This window comes from Apteryx mantelli, chromosome 14 (assembly GCF_036417845.1).
Source record: "Apteryx mantelli isolate bAptMan1 chromosome 14, bAptMan1.hap1, whole genome shotgun sequence".
NCBI lineage: Eukaryota > Metazoa > Chordata > Aves > Apterygiformes > Apterygidae > Apteryx > Apteryx mantelli.
The window spans coordinates 12,279,693-12,302,880 of record NC_089991.1 but is presented as its reverse complement, the minus strand read 5'-3'; the positions used below and the strand labels follow the sequence as shown (position 1 = coordinate 12,302,880).

The 23,188-nt window shown below is 45.7% G+C and overlaps 1 protein-coding gene across 1 annotated transcript in view; it reads left to right on the top strand.

Moving 5' to 3' along the window:
- GRIA1 (glutamate ionotropic receptor AMPA type subunit 1) overlaps positions 1-23,188 on the top strand; it is a 129,018-nt gene that overhangs the window by 58,593 nt on the left and 47,237 nt on the right. The window contains exons 3-5 of the mRNA XM_013953652.2: positions 3,344-3,583; positions 5,045-5,229; positions 10,016-10,069. Coding sequence (XP_013809106.2) covers positions 3,344-3,583; positions 5,045-5,229; positions 10,016-10,069 — 479 coding nt within the window. The remainder of the gene's footprint in view (positions 1-3,343; positions 3,584-5,044; positions 5,230-10,015; positions 10,070-23,188) is intronic.

The following is a 23,188-nucleotide window of genomic DNA, read 5'->3' as shown; positions in this document are numbered from 1 at the left end:
TTTAAAATAATAGCATAGTTACAGCCCAGAATAGATGTTCTCTGTCCTTCTTTCCCTTCATGCAGCCCAGAGGCCAAGAATGGCACATGCATATCATCACGAATGCCTGAATTTTTATCCAAGTAAACACTCTTCACTCGTGTTTACATCCTTGGATTTGCAAACATTTCTGCTGTTGATTTTCACCCAGTTTCCTTCCATGTCAGAAGCTGAACTTTCCAAATTCAAATAGTAGAGCTAATTACCAGATTAAGGGTAACTCTGTTCTCAAGAAAAGCCTGTCTGTGGCCATCTACTTATTAACAGCCAGTTGCATGAGGCTTGCGAAGTGTGGCATTATCACAACCCAACTGATCAGAAAAGTTAATCTTCTTAGACCTTCCACTGTGATCTTTATTCCTGTTAGGCTTCTTAATTTTTTTAGAAAGGCATTGATCACACACTTGTGAGTACGGAGAAACTGATGAGCTTCCTCCCTACTGGAAAACAGAAAAAAGAGTTTAAAGTATTTTCTTCCTCTAGTCAAGGTTTACAATTCTTAATAGTATTAGGAAGACTTCAGAGCAATCAAATGAAATACAATTATTAATAAATTTGCTTAATAAAACAATTAAAGCAAATAGTAAGAAATTCCAACTAGCTCTTAGTGCATTAAATAAATGGTAAATATCTTCTTTTTAGTTTTGCAGGGTTAATACATTTGGAACATCCATAATTTGAAATAGTCCTGAGATTTACACCATTGTGTGGCCACCACTTTTACATTATATCAAGTTTAATCCCAGAAAAGTGGCTGCAGTTCTTACTCTTTTCATTTTTCCAGATTAATTGACATAACAGTTTCTTTGCTGTTCCTCAGGTGATAACCCTCAGCAAGTCTTTTTTCCCAAATGATCTGCCTTGTCCATGGCCCCTCTTAGTCTGAAAATACAATGCGAGCTAGGGTTCTTTTCCAAACTTACTAATGATAAAGACTGTTCGTTCTCCCAGGCATCTTTGGTGCAATCTGTTTCGAACACTGGGATTGATGAGTGTCTCAGAACAGTGTAGGAGGCTGCCTGAGCATGACTGAGCCACAGAGTTAAAAAAAAAAAAATCTAAAAAATAATAGAATCATTTCAAATAGAAGATAAAATTCAAGGAAGCCATGCTTTGCTTAAAAACAAAACAAGCCAGCCAAGTTTTTGTCGGGATTTTTAATTGCACTGGATTGCTAAACTGCCCCGAGAATGTCACTTTACTCCTTCAGCAAATCTGAAGTCTAGGTCTCCAGAGATCATGTTCTGATCTCTCACATATGGCATATCGCACTGTTCATTAGACCCACTGGTCCAGTCACATGGAAATGATGTTCAGACTATTTCTATCCATATCTGCTACATTTCTTTCTGAATGTGTCAGTCCCATCATGAGGGCAGTGACTCCAGCTGATACAGATGCAATTGCTGATTGCAAAGAGAGACACTGCAGTGAAAATAAAAGATGAGAGTTTTATTTCTGTCATGATTTGGGCTTTGCAAGAAGTTCCTGCCCCGCAGAACTGTCAGTCCTCTTGGGGGAGGAGGGTATTGAGGTATTTGAGACTGTGGACCCTGGGGGTCAGCCAGAGAGCCTGTGACACATGCTGAGTGGTGAAAAGAGGACGGATAACCCATGGGAACAAACTGCTGAACTGAGCTTTCCAAAATCTGGATTCAGCTCCAAGAGGAAGCAGAAATTCCCATCAATGTCACAAAATTCAGTTCTCAGTTCTCAACACTCCACAGAGTTTCAAAAAACCGTCAGCTTCATTTTGGTGGCTAGGTGGAAGCTGAAGCTTCCTTTGCATAGTGGGCAGCTGGCTTCCTTGCTTTTCCCTCTGCATATTTGATGCTGGGGGTCAAGAAGTAAGGAACAAAGCAATCTTATCCTGGCTGGCTGTAAGCCAGTTGGGGGTGACTTCTGGAGGGACAGAGCTTGGAACGAGCCCAGCTAAGGATGGAGCAAGCTCGGTTTAGGAGCCTGTCTCCTGCCGCACATGCAGAAGATACAGTACTGGCAGCTACCAGCTCGAATCAGGTCAAGGGATTCCCAAGCAATGCAGAGCACTTGCCAGGGGACCCCAAAATGTCACATCCAACTTCTCACCCTGCACTTTGGCAGAGGGGCCAGGGAGGGGGGAGGGACAAGTTGAGTCAATATAAATGTCACAGCCAAGGGTCTTCAGAGTCAGAGTGACAACAGGAGGAAACACTAGTGCCAGGAGTTCTGGCATAGGGAAAATGCTGTCACTGCCACCACCTCCAGCTTGGAGATTTATTGATAATAACTTGGGATGTACCATAAACAGGAGTGATATTAAATGAGTCTGACTATCTTAGGAACTGAGTTTTACAACCCAAAGTGTGAGCTCTCTCTGCCTCACTGAGATCCCGAGGCATTTTTCCAGCAGCTCCCACAATCTCATTAAGTGCTCTCCTGAGAAGGCCTTCAACCCGAGACAGCCCTCCCTGCACAGCACAGCGCTAACTACTGAGATCAGGCACAAATATCCCCTGGATCACCTGGCACACACCCTCGGGTCTTAGCCGTGGAGATCTCCCAGGTCATCACCGGAGCCTCACTGCGTTCACAGCCTTCCTTGCTGCCACCTTGTGAGGAAACCAGACAGAGCCACACAGGTGTCTCCAGGTACCCTCACGTGCCAGGTATCAGAGGCTTGGAGACCTCAGTGCCAGCAGCTTGTGCCTGGGGGTCGAATCCCGCTGTAGCAGTGCTGTGGCTGGATTGAACCTAGCTGAACCTTTGCTGAGATGCCCTCTCAGCATGGGCTCAGCTTCTGAGGTCAAGCTCATGGTTTCCTCCTGGAGTCACTGGCAGCAAAAGGTCATGTTGTGGTGCAAACCCTTTCTTTCTGCTCCATGAATGAATCCAGGGCTGCAATAGCAAGGCTGAGCAGCCACCTTTCTTCCACATAATAAAGCAGCTCCTGTTGCCAGACAGCGGCCATCCCAAGGAGGCAGGACTTGCTGTGCCAGGGTGCTTTTCTGCTCAGGTATTCCCTTGTTCAGACAACACATCACATCCCAGGAGCAGCAAAATTTCGGAAGAGCCCTGGGAACAGTGAATTCACTCTCCTGTGTCCCTTCTGCTGATCAGAGATAAAGCAGCTCTGTGGAGGTCAAGAGCAGAGCACCCTGTTCTTCATATGGCATGGGTTGCATTCACCAACCCACAGGCCTAGAGAAAATGATTTGTTGCAGAGATGCTGCAGCTCATCTCAGAGAAAAGATTTATTTTGATGGCTTCTCTGACAAACCTCCTTGTCCTTCTCCTCTCACAACCCTTTTCTGTGTTCTTCCAGTCTGCTCGCAGTTCTCCAAGGGCGTCTATGCCATCTTTGGATTTTATGAGAGGCGGACCGTCAACATGCTCACATCCTTCTGCGGGGCTCTCCACGTCTGCTTCATAACACCTAGCTTTCCCGTCGAAACATCCAACCAGTTTGTTCTTCAGCTTCGCCCAGAGCTCCAGGATGCTCTCATCAATGTCATTGAACACTACAGCTGGCAGAAGTTCGTGTACATTTATGATGCTGACCGGGGTAAGTCACAAGTAAGCAAGGAGAGTTATGGGGCAATAAAACATAGTGGTCTAGATGCAGTCTGTGCCTTGAGAAGTCCCTTTTCTGTGGGTTGCTGGAGGCTGAGCAGGTATGCTAAAGAATGGGTCACACAATGCCTTCCCTGTTCTTTATTCCTTTCCTAAATATCCATTCCTGACCACGGCTGCAAATGGGACACTGGACTAGATAAAGCGTTAGTCTGATCCACTACATCAGTGTTCATACTGTCAGGCCTGCACTACAGCAGCACAAGGGAAATATTTTATGTCTGAGTGGTCTGGGTTTCAAATAGGGAGATTATTTATATTGAAGACATCCCATTTTCAATAGTCTGCCCAATTTAAGGCCACTTTGAGTCCCACATTTGTGAACGCAAAACAGCAGCTGCTCAGGTTTCACCTGGGAGCACATCAAGGCCTCAAATGAGCACATACAGCTGTGATATGTGTGTATGTTTGTGGCAGGTAGTTTTGAAAACTCTGAGTTCCCTGTGTTAATGAGTGTTGTTTATTAAAAAAAAAAAAAAAAAAAAAAAGGAGCCTTTACTGGGCTTTTGGAAGTTATTACAGAATCACAGAATGGTTGAGGTTGGAAGGGACCTCTGGAGATCATCTAGTCCAAGCCCCCTGCTCAAGCAGGGTCATCTAGAGCACATTGTACAGGATCGCATCCAGGTGGATTTTGAGAAACATTCCCTGTCACTGCCTTGGAACTTAACATAAGCCCTTGCAGGGACTAGATGACCTAACAGACAAGGAGAAGGTGTAAAGCATCCCATCCTGCTTCCTGGTGTAGTGAGGCATGGGCATGCTGAATATCCTCAATGTCTGCAGTAGACAGAATTGTCTAGCTGGACTCCATGGTGGTGCTGACTATGTATAATATCTCCTCTGGAAGGCTGTGCATGTAATTTAAGCAAGATACTTTTAAAAATAATGAAGTTTTCTGATGAGATGCTGCCAGGAGAGACAAGGATGCTAAATTTGATTGTGTATTGCGATTGCTGAGGGAGTCCCTAACCCTGGGAGTTTAGAGCCTAAACAGATCAAAGATGAGAAGAGAACTATGGCCCAGAAAAATTAAGTGATTTGGATAGTGACAGTCAACAGGACTGGGATTAGAGCTCTTATCTGAATCCCACAGCAGGGCCCAATCAACGAGACTGATCTGCTGATTACAAAGGAAAACTAGGCCTGGAATCATCCTATTTTCCTGTGGTAGGACAGAAAAGGCAATAGTCATTAATTCTAGCCCAGCTGTGTTTGGGTAAAATGTTAGACTATTAACTGCTAACTGCAGTTCTGCTGAGCTCTTGCGATGCTGGGTCAAGCGCAGCTTGAGGTAGCTATGCAAGCTGTCAGAAGGAAGGAAAAATGCCATTGCACAAGTAAACCCTGGTTCTCCCTCTACTGTCTTCTTCCTCCTCTCTTCCCATCACAGGGCTGTCAGTCTTACAGAAAGTGCTGGACACTGCAGCCGAGAAGAACTGGCAGGTGACAGCTGTGAACATCCTGACAACAACAGAGGAGGGCTACCGCATGCTTTTCCAGGAGCTGGAGAAGAAGAAGGAAAGGCTGGTGGTGGTGGACTGTGAATCTGAGCGGCTGAGTGCCATCCTTGGCAAGGTTGTTTTGGTGTGGGTCTTCTGGGAGGGGTTGTGCATGCAGGACAGGAAGGGTTGTTTCTCCTGGAGAAGTTTTTCTCCCCATTCTTGCTTGATCTGTGTCTCACTACAGGTTGTCATGGATGTGGTGTGTGTGCATTGCAGCAGACTGCAGAGCTCGCAAACATTTCTCCTTTGTATTATAAAATCGTATAAGGCCTAGGAGGTCCCACATATTCATATACCCGCCATGGGATCTTGTTCCCTACTTGTCTGACTCCTTTGCTGAGCCCCTTAAATCCTCAGTCCCCAGTGAACTTGCATTGTGCTAATTCCTCCAAGCAGTGTGCACAAAATGGCACTTTCTTATTCTACTTAGTTTTCCTCAGTTTTTTCCCCTCCTCTGAATTAGGATGGAACTGTGAATTGGCACTGCCAAACTTCTGGTCCTCCAGCCTCCATGTGTTGCACAAAATTCTCACAGCCATTGCCAGCAGGACAGATATGGAGAAACTTTATGGCACATCTGTAGTTTCCTTAGGAGCATTGTTTCAAGAGCTGGCTAGAGCCCAGCACCTTCCCAGGGCGTCCAGACTGCAGCAAGTTGAACTCCGAAGATCGGGTGCTTCCAGCTCCCGTAGTGCCTTGCAGCAAGTGAGACTGGTTCGTTCCCAGCCATCTGCTGGCTGTTTCGTCAGCTTAAGGCCAACAGTGTGACACTGTCATGAAGCAGATGGGATACGTGGCAGAGGACTCAGCAGCTATGATTGGGTGCCCTGCCTTACTCATCCTCAATCTAGGTAGGTCACTCAGTAATGCATACCGAGATTTTCCCCCTCTTCTTCCTTCCATGCCTACCTCAAAGCTTTCCCACCGGCCTGAGCATGTATCTCTGTGGATAGGAGACAAATGCAAGGCCATGGACAGGCATCTGTCCCTACTTGAAAGGTCTTGTGTCCCCTCTTCAATTCCAGCTATGATATCTTTCCCCCTCACAGCTACAGCCAAGGCCTTTCCCACTGTTGGGACTCCCCTCTCCACATGGCTTAGAAAGTGCATAACAGCACAAGCAGCTGGAGCACAGTGACACCTGCTATCATACTTCTTATAATCAGCTCTCTCTTAGCTCGTGCATCCCACGTTGCTTTGTTCGAGCTACCTGTCATCTCCCGTCTCACACTTCAGCTGCTTGCCATGGGGATAAGGACTGCCCTTTCATTAGCTGCACAGCTCAGTGACCAGCGCAATCCATCCTGGTAGGATATCGCTGGGTGCTACTGCATTATAAATAATAATGAAGCAGGTAGCAGGTTTTAACCTCAAAGTAAAGGTCATGCTCATGAAAAAGAGACCAGATTATTCTGGAGGGTGAAAGTCTTCTCTCTGACCACAGAGTAGCTACAGTAGAGCAAAAATTTTGATATGCCCTAGACAGTGAATTTGCTTTTTCTGCAAGCTTTCCTATAGGGTATATCAGTTTTCTAGGGTTAAGGGTGCTTTTTGTTGCAACTATTCTGCTGTCTTTTTAAACCTACTTTGTCTAATAAAAAGTTAAGTTCTGTAGTCAAACTTTATCTATTTTGCCAAATATGAACAGGATAAGAAGCCTCTATTTCAAACTTCTTCAAGTAACTGGAGCAAGAGTTATGCTTGCATCTAACTGAAGCTGTTTGCAAGAACAGTAAAATCCTGTCTTGTGTTTATGTTTTTGCAATGCTGTAAAAACCACCCATTTTTAGGGAAAGGAGGGACAAATGTATTTTCCTATGTTAAAGACAGAACAATTCCAGCAGTCCTCTGTGCCCAGCAGGTAAGACAGGGCTTCTCCTGTTAGGGATAGGGCTGTATATAGCTTTTTTCTAACCTGTGTAATGCAATTCCATCCTCATCCGACTCCTTAGTCTGAGACCACAGGGATTTCTGACAGCAGAAATAGTTAGTTACCCCGGGGTAAGCAGGGGATCCAGGTCTTTCACAATACGCAGATGCTGAGAAGGGGCAAATGTAGTGTTTGGCTCATTATCACATGAGATTCAGCTAGGACTCGAACTCGGGCTGGCAGCCAGCCTCTCAGCTCGGTGCGCCAGCAACCTCTGCGTGGATGTCCCTGCTTTGTTTTTCCCGTCTCTCTCTTGGAGTGTATGAGGTGTTCAGAGAGCCACCTCAGCCTCTCAGGGATATTTTAATGCGTTTATCTTTTTTCCTGACAAGCCTGTCTCTGTCTTTTGGTGTCCGTGGATTTGTGCTCCCTGGTGAACAGAAGAGCTGAGGATTGCTGCATAACATCATTCGCTCACACGTACACTCCAGTGCTTATATGTAGCTCTAGTTTCTTCTCCCTAACCCCTACAAATAGCACAAATAATGCCTGCCGACACCAGCACTGCAGTCCTGCAGTTCTTGAGACCATAGTTGTAGAAGGAGCCAGCGCTCAAAGCGTTAATGGTATGTGGGAAAACGACCTGATTTCTTTCTCGGAGGTTCCTCTGTGTCATGTCTCAAGGGCATGATTTATCTTTGCTGAGGTAACTGTCGTTTATAAGCTAGGCCTTGGTTCAGGGCAGGATATCCACAGGGCTGTACTGTATAGTCTTAATGGGATAAGTAAGTGGTGGGTTGCATTCCATCAAAGCACTATATTGTTTTTTCCTTGTCTCTCATTAAAATGAATAACTGAAATTTCTCCTTTGCCACTGTTTCACTCTGAGAGGATTTCTCTCTAATAGATGTCAAACTGGCCCATTAAGAAGTGGGTAATGAAACCTAGGTGGCCCAAGTGAGCTATCAGCATGCAGCCCTGCACAGCCTCTCACCACGTTCAGGCTAAGTGATAAATGCTATTATAACCTCAGCTTGCTACCGCCGTCCGGACACATTAGGACTGAGCAAGCATTTTAAAATAAATTAAGATTACAAATAACTGTGTAAAACACAGGAAGCAAGCCTCATAATTCAGGTGGATGGGCTGCAAGATTAACAGCTCAGGGAAAGCTGGACGGCAGCCCTCTCCAGTTCATCGACTCTGACACCTACTAAAATAACAAAGGGACAGTTTGGGCACAAAAAGCCAATGCCAGTTATTATTGACACTGGAGAAATGGGGAATTGGGTTGTAATTCTTGGGCATCCCAATGCCCCAGGGATGCTTCTTCCTCCCACAAGGACCAGGACTTGCTGCAAAGATGAGTCTTAGTTGATGAATGGAAGGGGACAAGCTGGGTCTGGTTTTGCTTCTCAGATCTAGCCACAGAAGATACTCAGCTGGAAAAGAACCAGTAATAAGGGTATACATCTGTAGGAGAACAGAGGTTTTCATGAGGGCTCCAGACTCATCTGCAGAAGCCATGCTGAGGGTCCTGTGGGGAGAACCACAGGGCAGTGAAGCTGGTGGAGCTGAAATTGGTTGCATAAGAAACTGCTACTAAACGAAGCCTTCTTTGGAGTTAATTGCAGCCCCCATACCAATGCCGGGAACCAACTGAGTTTTAATGCACACAGAAGAGAGCTGCAGCAGTGAAAGGCTAAGGCAGATGAATCAGTTGCACAGAGCAAGTGTCAGATCGTTAATCCATTTGGAAATCCCTAAACAGCTGCCAACAGTAAGCTGGGAGTGCATCTGTCCTGAGGGGAGGGGAGTCTGTGCGCTTCCTGGGTTTAGGTGCTTCTCAAACACCTGCTACCAGCCCAGTATCAGAGAGAAGCCCTGGGCTAGACAGGAATACAACAGTCCTTTACATCATCGTTCTGGTGGTGAGGCTCTTTCTGGCCTTGCTGGCATTCCTTGCTGGATTTTGCTCGAGTGTTGGCAATTTAGCCAGTAATTCAGAATCAATTCATACGACAATGGAAATATGGAGTAGTATTGCCAGCAAAGAAACTGCATGGAAACAGCACAGTTTCAGCAAAAAATGGCATTTCTTGTGTTTTTCTCCTAGCTTGGAAGGGGTGTTGGTTTGGGCTTTTTCCCCTCCCTCCCTCCTTTTTTTTTCTTTCTGTATGTGGATTGGCTCAATCTGGCTCTCAACCTGGTAAGAATTTAACTCTGCCACTGAAAATCAGTGAAGAGAAAATTTAGTGGAAACCTAGAGCCATCAAGCATGATGTGATTTTAGATGTATTACTTCTGTATTTTTTAAATGAAGGAAGAAAAAGACAGACACCATCTGATCTCTGGATCTCTGGGATTATGGGCACATCAGATGGTCCCACAGATGGACCGCCGGTCTCTGGGACCATCTGATAGGCCCATAATCCCAGGCAAGCCTGTAACAGGTGGTGCATTTCTACCTAGACAAGGGAAACTGTTCTCACTAACGTAGAAATTTTCAAATGTTACAGATCTGGAAGCAGTTGTATTGGTTAAAGAAAATAAAAACCTGTCTCTCCAGGGATCAGGGAGAAAGAAAGGAGTGGCAAAGAGCATACATGGTATACTATGAGTATAAAGATGTCCTCACCATTTTGTTCCTTTAGCATCTGAAATCTAAATCTTGTTTAATACTTTTTTTTTTTTTTTTTTAAAGAGACGTTCTCTCCCTGAACCCATAGGAAACATGTTGATTCAGGTCATTTGCTCTCCCTGCCTGTAGAATCTGCTTGGGAGTCTTGTCCTGTCTAATTTCAGACTTGCTGCTCAAATATCATATGTTGAAAGCTCAGTCCTTTTTCTAACTAGATTCTTTTACTATGTCTTATGGCCCCCATGCAAACAGTGTAACAGGGGAAAAAAATGGGGATGGTGGTCAGATAGGTGAAGCTCTACTTCTTGCATTGGTCTCTGCTAAATATCTTTGTTTTTTATCCTGCAGATCATCAAGCTTGAAAAAAATGGGAATGGATACCACTATATTCTGGCAAATTTGGTGAGTTTGGATATTGCTTACTTTATATTCCCTCCTTGGTGTTTTCTTTGTTAACTAATTTTTTGCAAAGCACTATATTCATAATTATGGAGATGGCAGCCTTTTTTTTTTTTAAATCCACCTTTTGGGTAGCAAAAGTATCATAAGTCCTCTGTGGTGTTCTCCTTGTGGTGTTCTGTCCAGAGCTAGTGAGATCATTGCCAGGGTATCTCCAAGGTTTCTGGCGGGGGGTTTGTCTCCAGTTTCAAATTGCATCTTTTCCAAGCCAGTTAAGCCAACTGTCAATTAAAGCAGGGAGGTTTTTTGCATGTCATGGGCGCTTGCGCTCCTGGCATCGCCCTCTCAGCTCATTTCAATTGGGCTACCAAGAAGCTGTCAACTGCTGGTAATGAGTTGCATTTTCTACTAGTTTTAACCCCATTTCAGTGTGTACCCCCCAAGCGAAGTGTTTCATATCCCATTAGCCGTCCTGAGAGCCCCCCAGGCCCAAACGGCAGACTTGCTGATGACAGACGCACTGAGATCCCTCTGACCTGCCAGTAAACCAAAGTTCACAGAATCACAGAATCACTGAGGTTGGAAGGGACCTCTGGAGATCATCTAGTCCAACCCCCCTGCTCCACCAGGGTCACCTAGAGCACATTGCACAGGATTGCATCCAGGCGGCTTTTGAATATCTCCAGAGAAGGAGACTCCACCACCTCTCGGGGCAACCTGTTCCAGTGCTCTGTCACCCTCACAGTGAAAAAGTTTTTCCTCATGTTCAGATGGAAGTGTCTGTGTTTCAGTTTGTGCCCATTGCCTCGCGTCCTGTCGCTCGGCACCACTGAAAAGAGTCTGGCCCCATCCTCTCGACACCCTCCCTTCAGATACTTATACACATTGATAAGATCTCCTCTCAGCCTTCTCTTCTCCAAGCTAAACAGGCCAAGCTCTCTCAGCCTTTCCTCATAAGAGAGATGCTCCAGTCCCCTAATCATCTTTGTGGCCCTTCGCTGGACTTGCTCCAGTAGTGCCACATCCCTCTTGTACTGGGGAGCCCAGAACTGGACGCAGTACTCCAGATGTGGCCTCACCAGGGCTGAGTAGAGGGGGAGAATCACTTCCCTCGACCTGCTGGCAACACTCTTCCTGATGCAGCCCAGGATACCATTGGCCTTCTTGGCCACAAGGGCACATTGCTGCCTCATACTTAACTTGGTGTCCACCAGCACTCCCAGGTCCTTCTCCACAGAGCTGCTTTCCAGCAGGTCAACCCCCAACCTGTACTGGTGCATGGGGTCATTCCTCCCCAGGTGCAGGACCCTGCACTTCCCTTTGTTGAATTTCATGAGGTTCCTCTCTGCCCACCTCTCCAGCCTGTCCAAGTCTCTCTGAATGGCAGCACAGCCCTCTGGCGTATCGGCCACTCCTCCCAGTTTTGTATCATCAGCAAACTTGCTGAGTGTGCACTCTGTGCCTTCATCCAGGTCATTGATGAAGAAGTTGAACAAGACTGGACCCAGTACTGACCCCTGGGGGACACCGCTAGCTACAGGCCTCCAACTAGACTCTGTACCACTGATCACAACTCTCTGAGCTCTGCCATTCAGCCAGTTCTCAATCCACCTCACTGTCCACTCATCTAACCCACACTTCCTGAGCTTGTCTATGAGGATGCTATGGGAGACAGTGTCAAAAGCCTTGCTGAAGTCTAGGTAGACAACATCCACTGCTCTCCCCTCATCTACCCAGCCAGTCATTCCATCATAGAAGGCTATCAGATTGGTTAAGCATGATTTCCCCTTGGTGAAGCCATGCTGACTACTCCTGATCACCTTCTTTTCCTCCACATGCGTGGAGATGGCTTCCAGGATGAGCTGCTCCATCACCTTTCCAAGTTGTGTAACTTTTCTGCAACTTGGTGCTAAATCAAATCTTACTGTTATGGCTCTAAGGAAAGAATTGGATTTAAGGAGTTCTTCAAGGAAAAACTTCTCCTTTTAATGCAGGGGGGCATTGCCTGAGGACAGAGCTGTGCTGGGCAGTGGCAGAGCTGTCTTTCTGAGGCCATCTGCTGTCCCCCCCAAGAAAGCTGGAGAATTTTTCTGTTTAGGGAGGTTTGGGAAGAGGTAGGAGAAAGAGAGGAATAGCCCCAATTCACCGGGAGGCTGGAGGATTTCCTCCCCAGAGCTCCTACCAGAAGAGTCATTGACTCCTCTCCTCTCCGGACGGGCCAGTCCGTCCGCAATGGCAGCGCAGCTCCGGCTGGGCTCGGCAGCCTGGGGCCAGGACTGCTCTCTGGAAGAGGGCCCCCCTGCCCCCTGTGCCAGGCAGGGGTTTGGCGGGGCGGTTGTCCTTCAGCTCTGGTCCTGCGCGTGCCCTCCGCGGGGATGCGGTGGCCCGGCGAGGTGAGCCGCACACGGCGTCCGGAGCGACTTGTCCCTTCTGCAGCTGCAGCTGCAAGGCGCTACGTCAGGCCCTGGGTAATTAAACTTTAAACTACCAATTAGTCAAGCAGTTGCTGCCCTTCTCCTTCTCTGAGTCCCAAGATAACTCTGTAATTTGCAAGACAGAAATGGCCACGTAATTACCCGCGATGCCCTCGTAGTGACCCTGCACTTCTGGGCCCCGGCTACCCTGCAATTACAAAGTTAAAAATGGTACATTGTGCAGAGGGAGACATGCAAGTTGCAGAGCAGCCAGTAACTGCAGTTACTAATTTTTTTAAAAATTATTTGCTGTAACCCAGGGCCCCAGTCGTCAGAGGTTTATGCAAGTTCCTTCATTAAAGTGAAGCAGGGAAGCTGTCTGGAGTAGTGGGGGTGTGCGTGTCGGTATGTTTTTATGTATACCCATGGGAAGGGTAAATGAGCATATCACCTCTTCTCTCTGCACAGTTTCATAAGGATAAATGCATTAAAGGCACGAGGTTGTCTGATACTCAGGTGATAGAGCTATGAAGGACGTTTCCCTGTGCATTATGATACCTCTCTCTCCCGCTTTCAGCACTCTTCTCCCATCTTTAATTTCTTTTCTTAGCCTTCACAAATGCTGAGAGGACAGAGCTGGCTAGAAGAAGGCTGCATACTCAGCCAACATGGATTATAAATAATTAACTCGGAGCAAAAGGCTTTTCAGTTCTCCAGCCCCTCCACAGCAAGGCTCTGCCTCCCGGGCTGCTCAGCGGGAGCAGTTTTCTGTCCCAGCCGCTGGTCCCTGCAGCATCCCCAGTTCTGACGGGCCCCCCAGAACTCACTGTTATTAGCAGTGCTTTTCAAGTCACTTTGATTTTTGGACAGAAGAAGGGGAGAGAAAGGACCAGAATATCTTTCCTTTGTTTTTCCTTCTGCTTAAAATCCAGCATTGCATGAGAGCCAACCTCCAGAGACAGGAATGTAAAACAATAAAAGAAAGAAGGGTGTAATCAAACAACCCGGGAAAACCATTTAAAAAAAAAGGGAACAACACTCCTCAACATTATGATGGCCCTTTCATGGGCAGGTTTCAGACGCCAAAAGCCAAATCAGTTTTCTTGATGTACTGCGCCTATGTGAGAGCTACTCGCTCATCGATTCTGTGAGGAAAATGTCAAAAGGGCTCTGAAGATCCCGTGCTCCTGAGACCACCATAGGGACGAGGAAGTAGCACATCTCCCCTGCGTGGGGATGGCCAGGGATGTTATAAGGGGGTGGCAGAATGTGTCAGCATCTGGGGGGGTTAAACACTGTGCAGATGCTTTAATTCAAGAGATTGTGGTAGCTTTAACCCTTTTCTAAGGACATCTCATTCCTGGAGTAGAGCCTTCAGAGGGTGTAACGTGCTGTAATTTATTCACACTGACTCATATACATAGTGGATAGACCTTAAATACCCCGTGTTTTCCCCTGTAGATGAGTCCTAAGGGGACAGGGTGTGCATTGCCCACACACCCACATGTACCCGCATGTGCATATCCGCACACGTAGAAGCCAGCCTGATTTTGTGGAAGTGGCACAGTTTAGAGTACTGAGTTGTAAGAGTATAAATTAAGAGCTAAAAACTGCAAATGCCTTTAGATTTCCAAAGGAGTGACTTCTTGTTCCTTGTGCTGACTGATGGAGTCCTGATTTTAGGAGTCTCATCCTGTCCCGTCAATGTGAACATAAGGGTCCTTCCCTGGTTGGGACAGGCTCTGCCTTGCAAGTCAAGGGAGCCCTCAGCTGGTTCGTGGCTGCCCATTGCTTGGTTACTTGCACTAGCTAGAGTGAGTGGATGAATTTTCAAGACCTGCCTCTTTGCCAAACTACTGAAATTTTGGGTCTCTTCCCCACGAGGGAACAATCATGGAAATGGCACATTTGAAGCAAATGTTAGGAATTTCTGGTCATATGCTTGTTCAGAGCTACACTCAGCCAAACGCAGAGTACTCTCCAGTTGCAGCAGCTCCGAATTGGTTTTGCATCAGGAACCTAAAGCAAGTAAGTTCGTGAGCAAATGCACTGGCCAAATGAGTCCTACCAAAATCATTCAAGAGAGCATTTGAACAAGGTGGGACTTGCTGCCTGGCCAGAGGCAATTCCTGAGCAAAAGGAGGGACTAGCTTTTATTAATCAATGGTTGTTTGCCCAGCGGTTGCTGTCAGGAAAGCCGTAGTAGAGTACCAAGCAGAATTTGACAAGCAGCAGCAAATGAAAGCTAGTATTTCTTAGTAGGAACAGCTTTCTTTTTCAGTGAAATTGCTGTTGCCAAGGTGAGACAATAGCATTTCTGTGTTCACAAAGAAAAATGAAATTGTTCTGCACCTTAGGCCATGGACAAACATCCTCCTCCAAATCTGGCTGTGCCTGTTGAAGGTACAAGCTCTCTTGTCTGCTCAGCCCTGCCCGTCCACGAAGGTCTGTCCCATGAAGGTTTTTCTCCAATGACACTACCAGGGGAAGGGTTCATGTGAGCATTCCTGCCTCTCCTTGGGGCAGAATTGGCCAGGTCAGCACATACCTCCTTCCGCAGTGATTTCTTTGTCTGGTCTGATTTTGCAGCTAAGGGATGGTGAGGTGCAGCTGGGGAGCCCCCCCCCCCCCGAGGCTTATCAGCCAGTACAGCCATTTGTACACAAAATGTCAATGGCTTTTGCAAACCCATGAAAACTGGATCCTCAGCCACTACCCACTAGAGTTACTCCAATTAGCTTTCACCAGCTGCCGGTCTGTATATTTGTCAGGTATACCAGCATAAGGGTTTTGCAGTCCTCTCCCTCCCTCCCTCTCTGTCCCTGCTCTCTCTGCTTTTCCTTTTAGAGCTCAAAGAGGTTTGGCAAGTTTAAGAAGTGTTTGTTTCTGTGGGTTTTATTTTTCTAAGCTTTGTTCTCAGCCTTTGAGAGCATCAGTCTACTAACCACAAAGGAAAAAAATACAGTCAATCCTCTCAGAGGAGCAAGCTTAGAAACTTCTGGGATTCCTTTCTTTTGATGTTGCAAACTTTTTCCCTATAACCTTGGCTTCATGTGTCTGTTCGTCTTATGCCAGGGATGTAGGTTGACTACTGTCAGTAATGGGAGAACATCAGCTCTCTTGGGCAAAGAAAAATCTTTGTCTTAAAATAAGTGACATTCCTGTGACCTGTCTTTAAAAGAAAAGTATTAAGGACAGCTGCCATATATGGTGTTTTAGCTTTTTTTTTTTTTTCTTCCCTGAGCATTATTCCAGGTTCTTCTTTTAGCAGATGCTCTGGTTTGAAGTTGAATAGGTAAGTGTATGAGTTTGCTGATGCTAGGGTGGCAGGGAAGAGAAAAGATAAGAACAGTGTCGATTAGCAAAGGTAAGCATTTTTTTTCTATGCCATTTTATATCAGCATGTGTCAGTGCTGAGTTAGGCCATGGACAGAGTTTCACTTTGCAAGCAGCTGTGATGGTTTCAGAGGTTACCAGTGCAGCAGTTTTCCAGCACAGTGACTTGCACAGGACGTAGACTAAATCCGCAGGTTTAGTTCAGTTCACCTGTAGTTTAAATGTGCTTTTTCCTGAAAATGGAAGTGGAGATCTTGGGAGAAATTCTGCACCACCAGGGCTGAGACATGGTAACCTGAGACAGACTGCAACCCTTGGAAGGATTTTTGCTGAAGCTAATGAGGTCTCATAAATATGAGTGACTTACTGTGGCTTAAAAAAAATTACTGAGCATCAGGTGAGCAAATGACATTATATTACAGCCACTGGAAGGAAAAATGGTTTTGCTTAGATCTCAGCAAAAGGGTGTCAAGCTAACAGGTTTCCTCTCCCATTTGCAATCTCCTAATCCATTAGCCTGGCTCATCTGGCAAGGATTAACTTGTAAATCCATGATATCTTTCTCATGGTGACTTCATCAGTGCTTATTTCTACTCTGAACTTGCCTTTCTTCAGCTTCCTCCACCAGATTTATGTCTTTGTTTGCTAGACTGAATATTCCATTAGTGAAGTTTTGTTCCTTGTGTAGATACTTGTAAATTGTGATCAAGTCACCCGTTAATCATATCTTTGATTGAGGTCCTGGAATCTGTCACTATAGGGCATGTTTCCCAAACATTTAAATCAGCTTCTTCTCTGAAAGCTCTCTAAAGTACAAACTTCCACCTAGAAGTCTGTCTGTCTGCCTGGACTGAGGTTTCCAAGATCTGTATGATCATTTATTCCCAGTATGTTGTGCAGCAATAGGACTGGGCTGACGCAAGCAATAACAACACACACAAAAAAAATCTTATTCCTGCCGAACTATACAAAATCAAGTTATTGGTCACTTCCAACCATGTGTGCTTCAAGTGTGGATCCTCACCTGACTTAGTTTGCTTGGTACCAATAGACCAGCGCAAAACAGACTCCACAAACTTCAAGGCTGGGACTCTATCTGACAGCGTGCCCCTTCCCCGCACCTTTCTTTTCGCTTTCTTTCTCCTTCATTTGATTCTTTGTTATAGCGAGGACTTGCATGTTTTGCTGCCACAATAGGATTTGACATATTAATAATTTTGCAGACGAGAAGAGGTCATTTCCTGTTGGAAAGCATGCTGGAATGATACTTGAGCAGATGGGCTCTTTTTGACATACCCTCCTTCTTAATACAAAGTGATGGGAGTGAGGAATGATGCTTTACTGGAGAAGTCAAGCTTGAAGATAATTTGGTATATTAGGAATGCTCTGTCTGGAAACACTCCACTTGGCACTCCCTGCAGGATGATCCAGAGTACCTTGGAATGACAGAAGCCACTTTGTATTCACTCGACTGATCTACAGCAATTCAGAAGCAGTTGTTTTGTTTTGCAAAGTTTCTTATAATCATAAAGTCTGTTAGCAGGAGGCAGTCTGGCATGGCAGGCCATACATGCATTGCATCTAAAGAGAGCCAAGCCATTTTCCTGATGCTGCCATAGATTTCTAGGTGAGCTTGGGTGAATTGCTTAAACTCGCTCTTGCTCCTCCTGCCTCATTTGTGAAACAAAGAAAACAGCCATGCACAGTGGAAGAGGTTACCTCAAAACTGCTTTTGAAGAGAAATTCAGATTTCACTAAGCAATGAAAAAATATTCTCTTCCTGGAGATAACTCCACTATAAGAAATAAAAACAATTATAAGCTTCTGTGCGTAATGCCCTAATCCATCTTTCTTAATTTGCATTAAACTAGAACATTTTTGTGGTCTCCCTCCCATAATAACAGCAGAGCAGTTGCAGTGGGGCGTGCCCACAGCTCCTGCAGCTCCTGCCTTGGGAGTGATGGAGATGCTCACGCCAGTGAGAGAACCCCAAGTAATATTTTGGTGTAGGGCACAGGTTCATAAAAAGAAAACAAGTAGACTCCAGTCTGTTCATCCCAGACAAAAAAGGACTGAGAAACCTTACTCAGAGGACAGTGCACTTATTACTGGGATGAGGGGGCTGTGTTTTGGTTCAGCCAGCAAGCCCTCTCCAGGCAGTCCAAGAGAAAGGGGCCTTTTCTCTGTGTCCTCGTTCAGAGATGAGCATTACCAGTCTCAGTGGAGGATATGGAGGGTGGAGAAGATGCAAAGGGAAGAGAAAAAATAACAGCATTTCTCAGAAATTTGACAGTCTTCAAGGAGACTCTCTGAAAGGCCCTCCTCTCAGGAGAAGCCAAGACTTAAAGTAAAGGTGCAGAGATTTTGAACTGTGCTGTGGTTGGGCTGCATGAAGGTTTATGAGAAGAGCAGCTGCAGCCTACCAGGAGCTCAGGCCTCTCTGGCTGTCAGCAGAGCTTCAAACGCCCAGTTATACTGTAGGAGGTGCCCTGTAGGGCAAATGGCAGCAATTAATACCAATTTACTGAAATACAGAGAGAATTTGAAGGTGTGGAGCTGTGGCTTGTTGTCTGTTGATGTCAGGACACAACAGATATGGAAGTGAGCTGCTTCGCCACTGCTGCTGTTGCCCTGCAGATCAGCAGGGATGGAGGAGAGGGACTCGTAGCCTGCAGCACTCCTAGGAACGGGAGAGACCAGGCAGCTCTCCTTCTCCATCACTTCACCGTGTGAGCTCATGTCTGCGCTCCCCGCACAGGATGAGCAGTGCTGCCTGGTGTCGTTGGTGCCCTGTGAAGAGGCAGAGGTTTAAAACGATGAGGCAGCTAAAGACGAGCGTGGAAGGGGACGTGCAGGGGCCTAAGTGATGTTGGCAGATCTGAAGATGGTCACGCGCAAGGGGATGAGGGCTTTCCCTGTGCCGTCTGACAGCAGCCTGTGCTGCCCACTCGATGTCTCGCCTCCTGATGATGTTCTGGGTATAAATAAGGAGCTGGCTGATTTCTGGAGGACTTTCTTTTCAAGGCAGATCCCTTCTGGGCTGGTTAATCAAGATGGATTCATGAGGCCCATTTCAAGCCATCAGTCTTCCTGCATTATGCATTGCCTTTGATGACTGAGCCCACAAGCAGTGGAGAGGAATATAAATGTGTGACTTGCTGACACCTCTCCGAGGAACCACAGCAGTGAATGGGATAGTAAACAACCTCTGGCTGAAAAACGGTTTCAGTTTAAGCACAGCATAAAGAACAGATGCAGCAAGGAAAACACAATGAGGAAGGAACCCTTCCCAATACAGCCATGTTTTCCTTTTGCTCTTTGAAGGCATTAAGGTCTTTAGCAGCTGTCCATATTATTTACTAACAGCAGGACTTCTCCATGTAATTGCTTTGCGAGGTTCATTAAAGTGGAGAGAACAGTCCACGATATGGATTAAAGAACAGGTTTTCTCCTTTGAGCCAAGCCTGGCTGTTGTCCACGCCATGCATTTCAGCTGCTGAGAGTCAGAGCTGGCGTGGAGGAGGGCAGCTGCCTCAGCCCGTTGGCACCAGTGGGCCCAGATTTCTGTGGTTTATTGTCAGCCCGTAGTTCAATGTCTTTCAGAGTAAACCAAGTGTTTTCCAGGTGTACGCAAGGCGGGAGGCCGTATTTCCTGGTTTGCCAAGCTGATTTTGCAAAGCAAATTTAAATCCAGGGAACAGCTAGTCCTGCTGTAGGCACGGTGGACCGCAGATGCGGTGTCCCTTCCAGCCCGGGTTCACCGCCTCCCAGAGCGGGCTGAGCCTGCTGAAATGTTGTCTCCCTTGGAGTCCCTGCATCCAGGCAGTGCCCCACTCAGGAACTGGGGGACTTCCGTGGTGCCTCCAAGTCCTGCTGCACCTGGTTTCCTGGGGGTGTTGGTACCGAACCTGTGCTGGAGCGTGAGATCCTGTATTCCTGCTGTTCCTCTGATTTCCCCAGGGACAGACAGTTCTCCATGAGGAGCTGAAACCAGATACCTGCTTGCCCAACAAATAGGCCCCAAGCGGTTCAGGTCTAAAGAGCCTGGAGAAGGGCCACTTCCATCCAATTCCAGGGATTCTGCCCGTTTCCCTGAACAGATGTGGCTGCAAAGCTGACTTTTTCTATTCTTTAGCACATTTTTGGAACAGTTCTGGCCCTTAAGGGCCCAGGGAATATTTCATTCCAGTACTTGTCCACTTCCTACTGGTTTTGATTTGATGCCAAAGGGAAGCAATTCTATGCTGGTTCCTTTCCAAATTGCTTGATACTGAAGCTATTGCTGCAAGCACCTCTGCTGCTCCACAGCAGTGGAGTGCAATCTCTCCGTAGCGATTTACTGATGTCAAACTGTAACTCTTTTCCTATCCAATCTTACTGTCTAGAATGATAACTTTCCTACTTTTTAGGCCCTTTCTCTGTTGGATAAGTATTGTGTATGTTTGCATTTCTTTCAGATTTCACTTATGCTGTGGCTGTCACAAATGTCTGTTGCAACTGCCTTCCTCCCCTTGATCTGTTAACAAATTTTACAGTCTTTAATCTTGGAGATCCAGTTTCTCAATGTTCTTATTCTCAGTACTTCCTGGTAATGTGAGGCTTTACATAATTAATATTTGTGATGCCATGCCCAGGACTGGATGCGGTCCAGCGCAAAAGGGACCCGTACAACAGCACACCCATCACGGTTGGGAGGTCACACTGCATGCACACAGAGACCTGCGGTGGCAAGGGGAGCTTCTGCAGCCTTCAGATTCCCCCAAAACCTTTCCCTGATGTACTCACATAGAGTTGTACTATATAAAACTTTAATATTAGGGATGACAGATTGTATTTATTACTCACATAGTGTTATTGTTCTCTGCTAAATTCGCTAATGATGAAATAACTGGTGATAATATTCCACAGTGGGTTAGACAATTACATCCCAGATGGGACAGCTGCTCTCTTCATCTCCATCCCACATTTTTTGCAGACTCAGTTACAAACTCAGGTCTAGCCCAGACTTCTGCTTTTTATTTCCTGAATTCTAAATCAGACAGATTGAAAACTAAATAAAAGGTCCCTTTTTTTGCAAGATGTGGCTATAGTTAGGACAAGATGATGGATGATTGATGGCTTCTTTACTTGCAAAAATTGTAATTCTCCTGTTTTAATCTTTCCTGCAAGCCTTGACTGATATTCCAGAAAGATAGATAAACACATTTAATTCCTGATACCACTTTGTGAATAGAAGCACCTTCAAAAGACAATTTGTGTAACGTTTGATATATATTCTTGTTTATATCTTAGACAGCAAGAATTCATCACCACTGGGAATTGGTTCCTAAAATTTCTGACCACCGGTATTCCCAGTTTGACTACATTACACTGGCAGATTAGCTGTCATGTCACCCAGCCCTGCTCTAAGCAGATTTCTGTGGTGCAATGATTAAAATTCCTTTGTAATTAGGACCATTCCTGTACTAACCTTGTACTGGGGCATGTGGAGGAGGGATAACAGGTGAAAGCAGTTATTTCAGCAGTTGATAACAGCTGAAATGCAAAGACATAGTCAAGGTTAGATGACATCCTCCCTGGTCCCATCTGTTTTAAACAATTGGGAAAACTTCAGAGGTCTCCACGCTTTTTAACCAACCTGAATTATGTCAAAAAATGACTTGAGGGGAAAACTAATCTAATCTTCAGGAAGAATTCATTCCTTTTGTCTATTCACATCAATTTAAATTTTTTTATAAGATGAATCCGATGAATATCATTGAATACTTGCTTCAGCTTCAAAAAGCTTTGGTTTGGGGAAAACAGTGAAAGACAGTTTTCAACCCCTGCTGTCCAGTCACTGGTGTTGTAACCTTTTTTGAGTTTTACCATTTAAATCTGCTCAATGAGGGACTGGGACACTAGGCAGGACATCCTACTCATACTCTCTTGTGAACTTGCACTTTTCTTCATGCCTTTGTTGGCCTTCCAAGGAGGAGCTGGTGGCACAAACTTCAAGTTGCTGCATGATAGTTTCTTTTGACAGATTTTCTTCCCCTGAGTACCTCCCAGGAGCAAAATGTCAGTGTAATTTGGTCCTAGCCATGAATAACCAGTTGGCAACCTGTGAGGTTCCTCTTACTGAACCTTAGGAGCTCTATGTGTCAAAAAACGCTTGGCCTGAAATGCATTAAAATGTCAGGAACAGTTATCCTACTGCATTTCCTGTTCATTAATCATAGCTTTGGCTTTCTGAAACCCCTACGCTAGCAATTACAAACAAGATTGATGTGGGCTAAACCAGCATTCTGAGGAATACATACAAAATATCACTGCATGTTTTTTTTTTTTTACTTAAATCACTGCACTTTGAAGCAAAATAAATCATATTTGGAGCATCTGTACATCTACATCCAATCCTAAACCAGTAAGAGGATGCTAAATTGCTCACAAAAAGCAGGAAGAAAAAGTGTGAAAGTCTCTAAAGACATTTTTGAGTCATTTGTGACTTCCTTGGTCTGACATTGATGTGAGAGGGCAATTTAGTCTTTTCCTTGCAAGCTGTCTGCTCCCACAACAGGTTTCCATCTGACAGCTTGACCCTGACCTTGGACGTTAATGAACTAACTAGCTCCCCCAGCCCATGCACAGAGAGCACCACTTTGGAAACCCAGTGAGTCTTTTGTGGGAGGGGTGTGTTTTGGCTTTTCTAACTCACAGCATCATCACGTATATTGGGAGAATGCAAGATCCAAAAGGTGCCTGGAGAGGACATAGAACAGCAGCACATCATGGAGGGGAGAGGGAAAGCAAAGCTGCATCATGTATGTTCCATTCATTTTCCCTCGTGCGTTATGGTTTCTCATGATACTAGTGAAACTAATTAGCTGCATCTCTTGTGCCTGTACTCCAAAAGAAAACACCAGACTTCTGCCTGTCTCCACACAATGGCCAAGCAGGAGAGCAAACCCCTGTTCAAGCTCCCTCTGCTTTGGGCAAGGGGGCACAGCAAAGAGTTTCTCAAATTTGGAGCGCTGAAAAGATAGGATCAAAGCAAGGACGCCAAAATATGACCTTGCTTGCAGTGTCTCTCTAATTATTAATTTGCCTCTGATTCAACTGAAGTGTTTCAGCAGTTGCTTTTTATGTACCTGTGAATTACCGGTGACAGCAATTCCACGCCACCACCCCAGTATACCTGTGGATTTGTGCACTTGTGTTCATCACACAGGGTGGGCAAGAGGTAGGGGAAAACAGTAGAGAAATGAGAGAAATGAATTTCACCAGTAATCTGAGGTGCAAAAAATGCCTTTTTCTCCCAAAGTAAGCAAATCCTATACCCTGTCTTTTCTAACAGCTGGACTCCTTTGACAAGCTAACTGACCACATACTT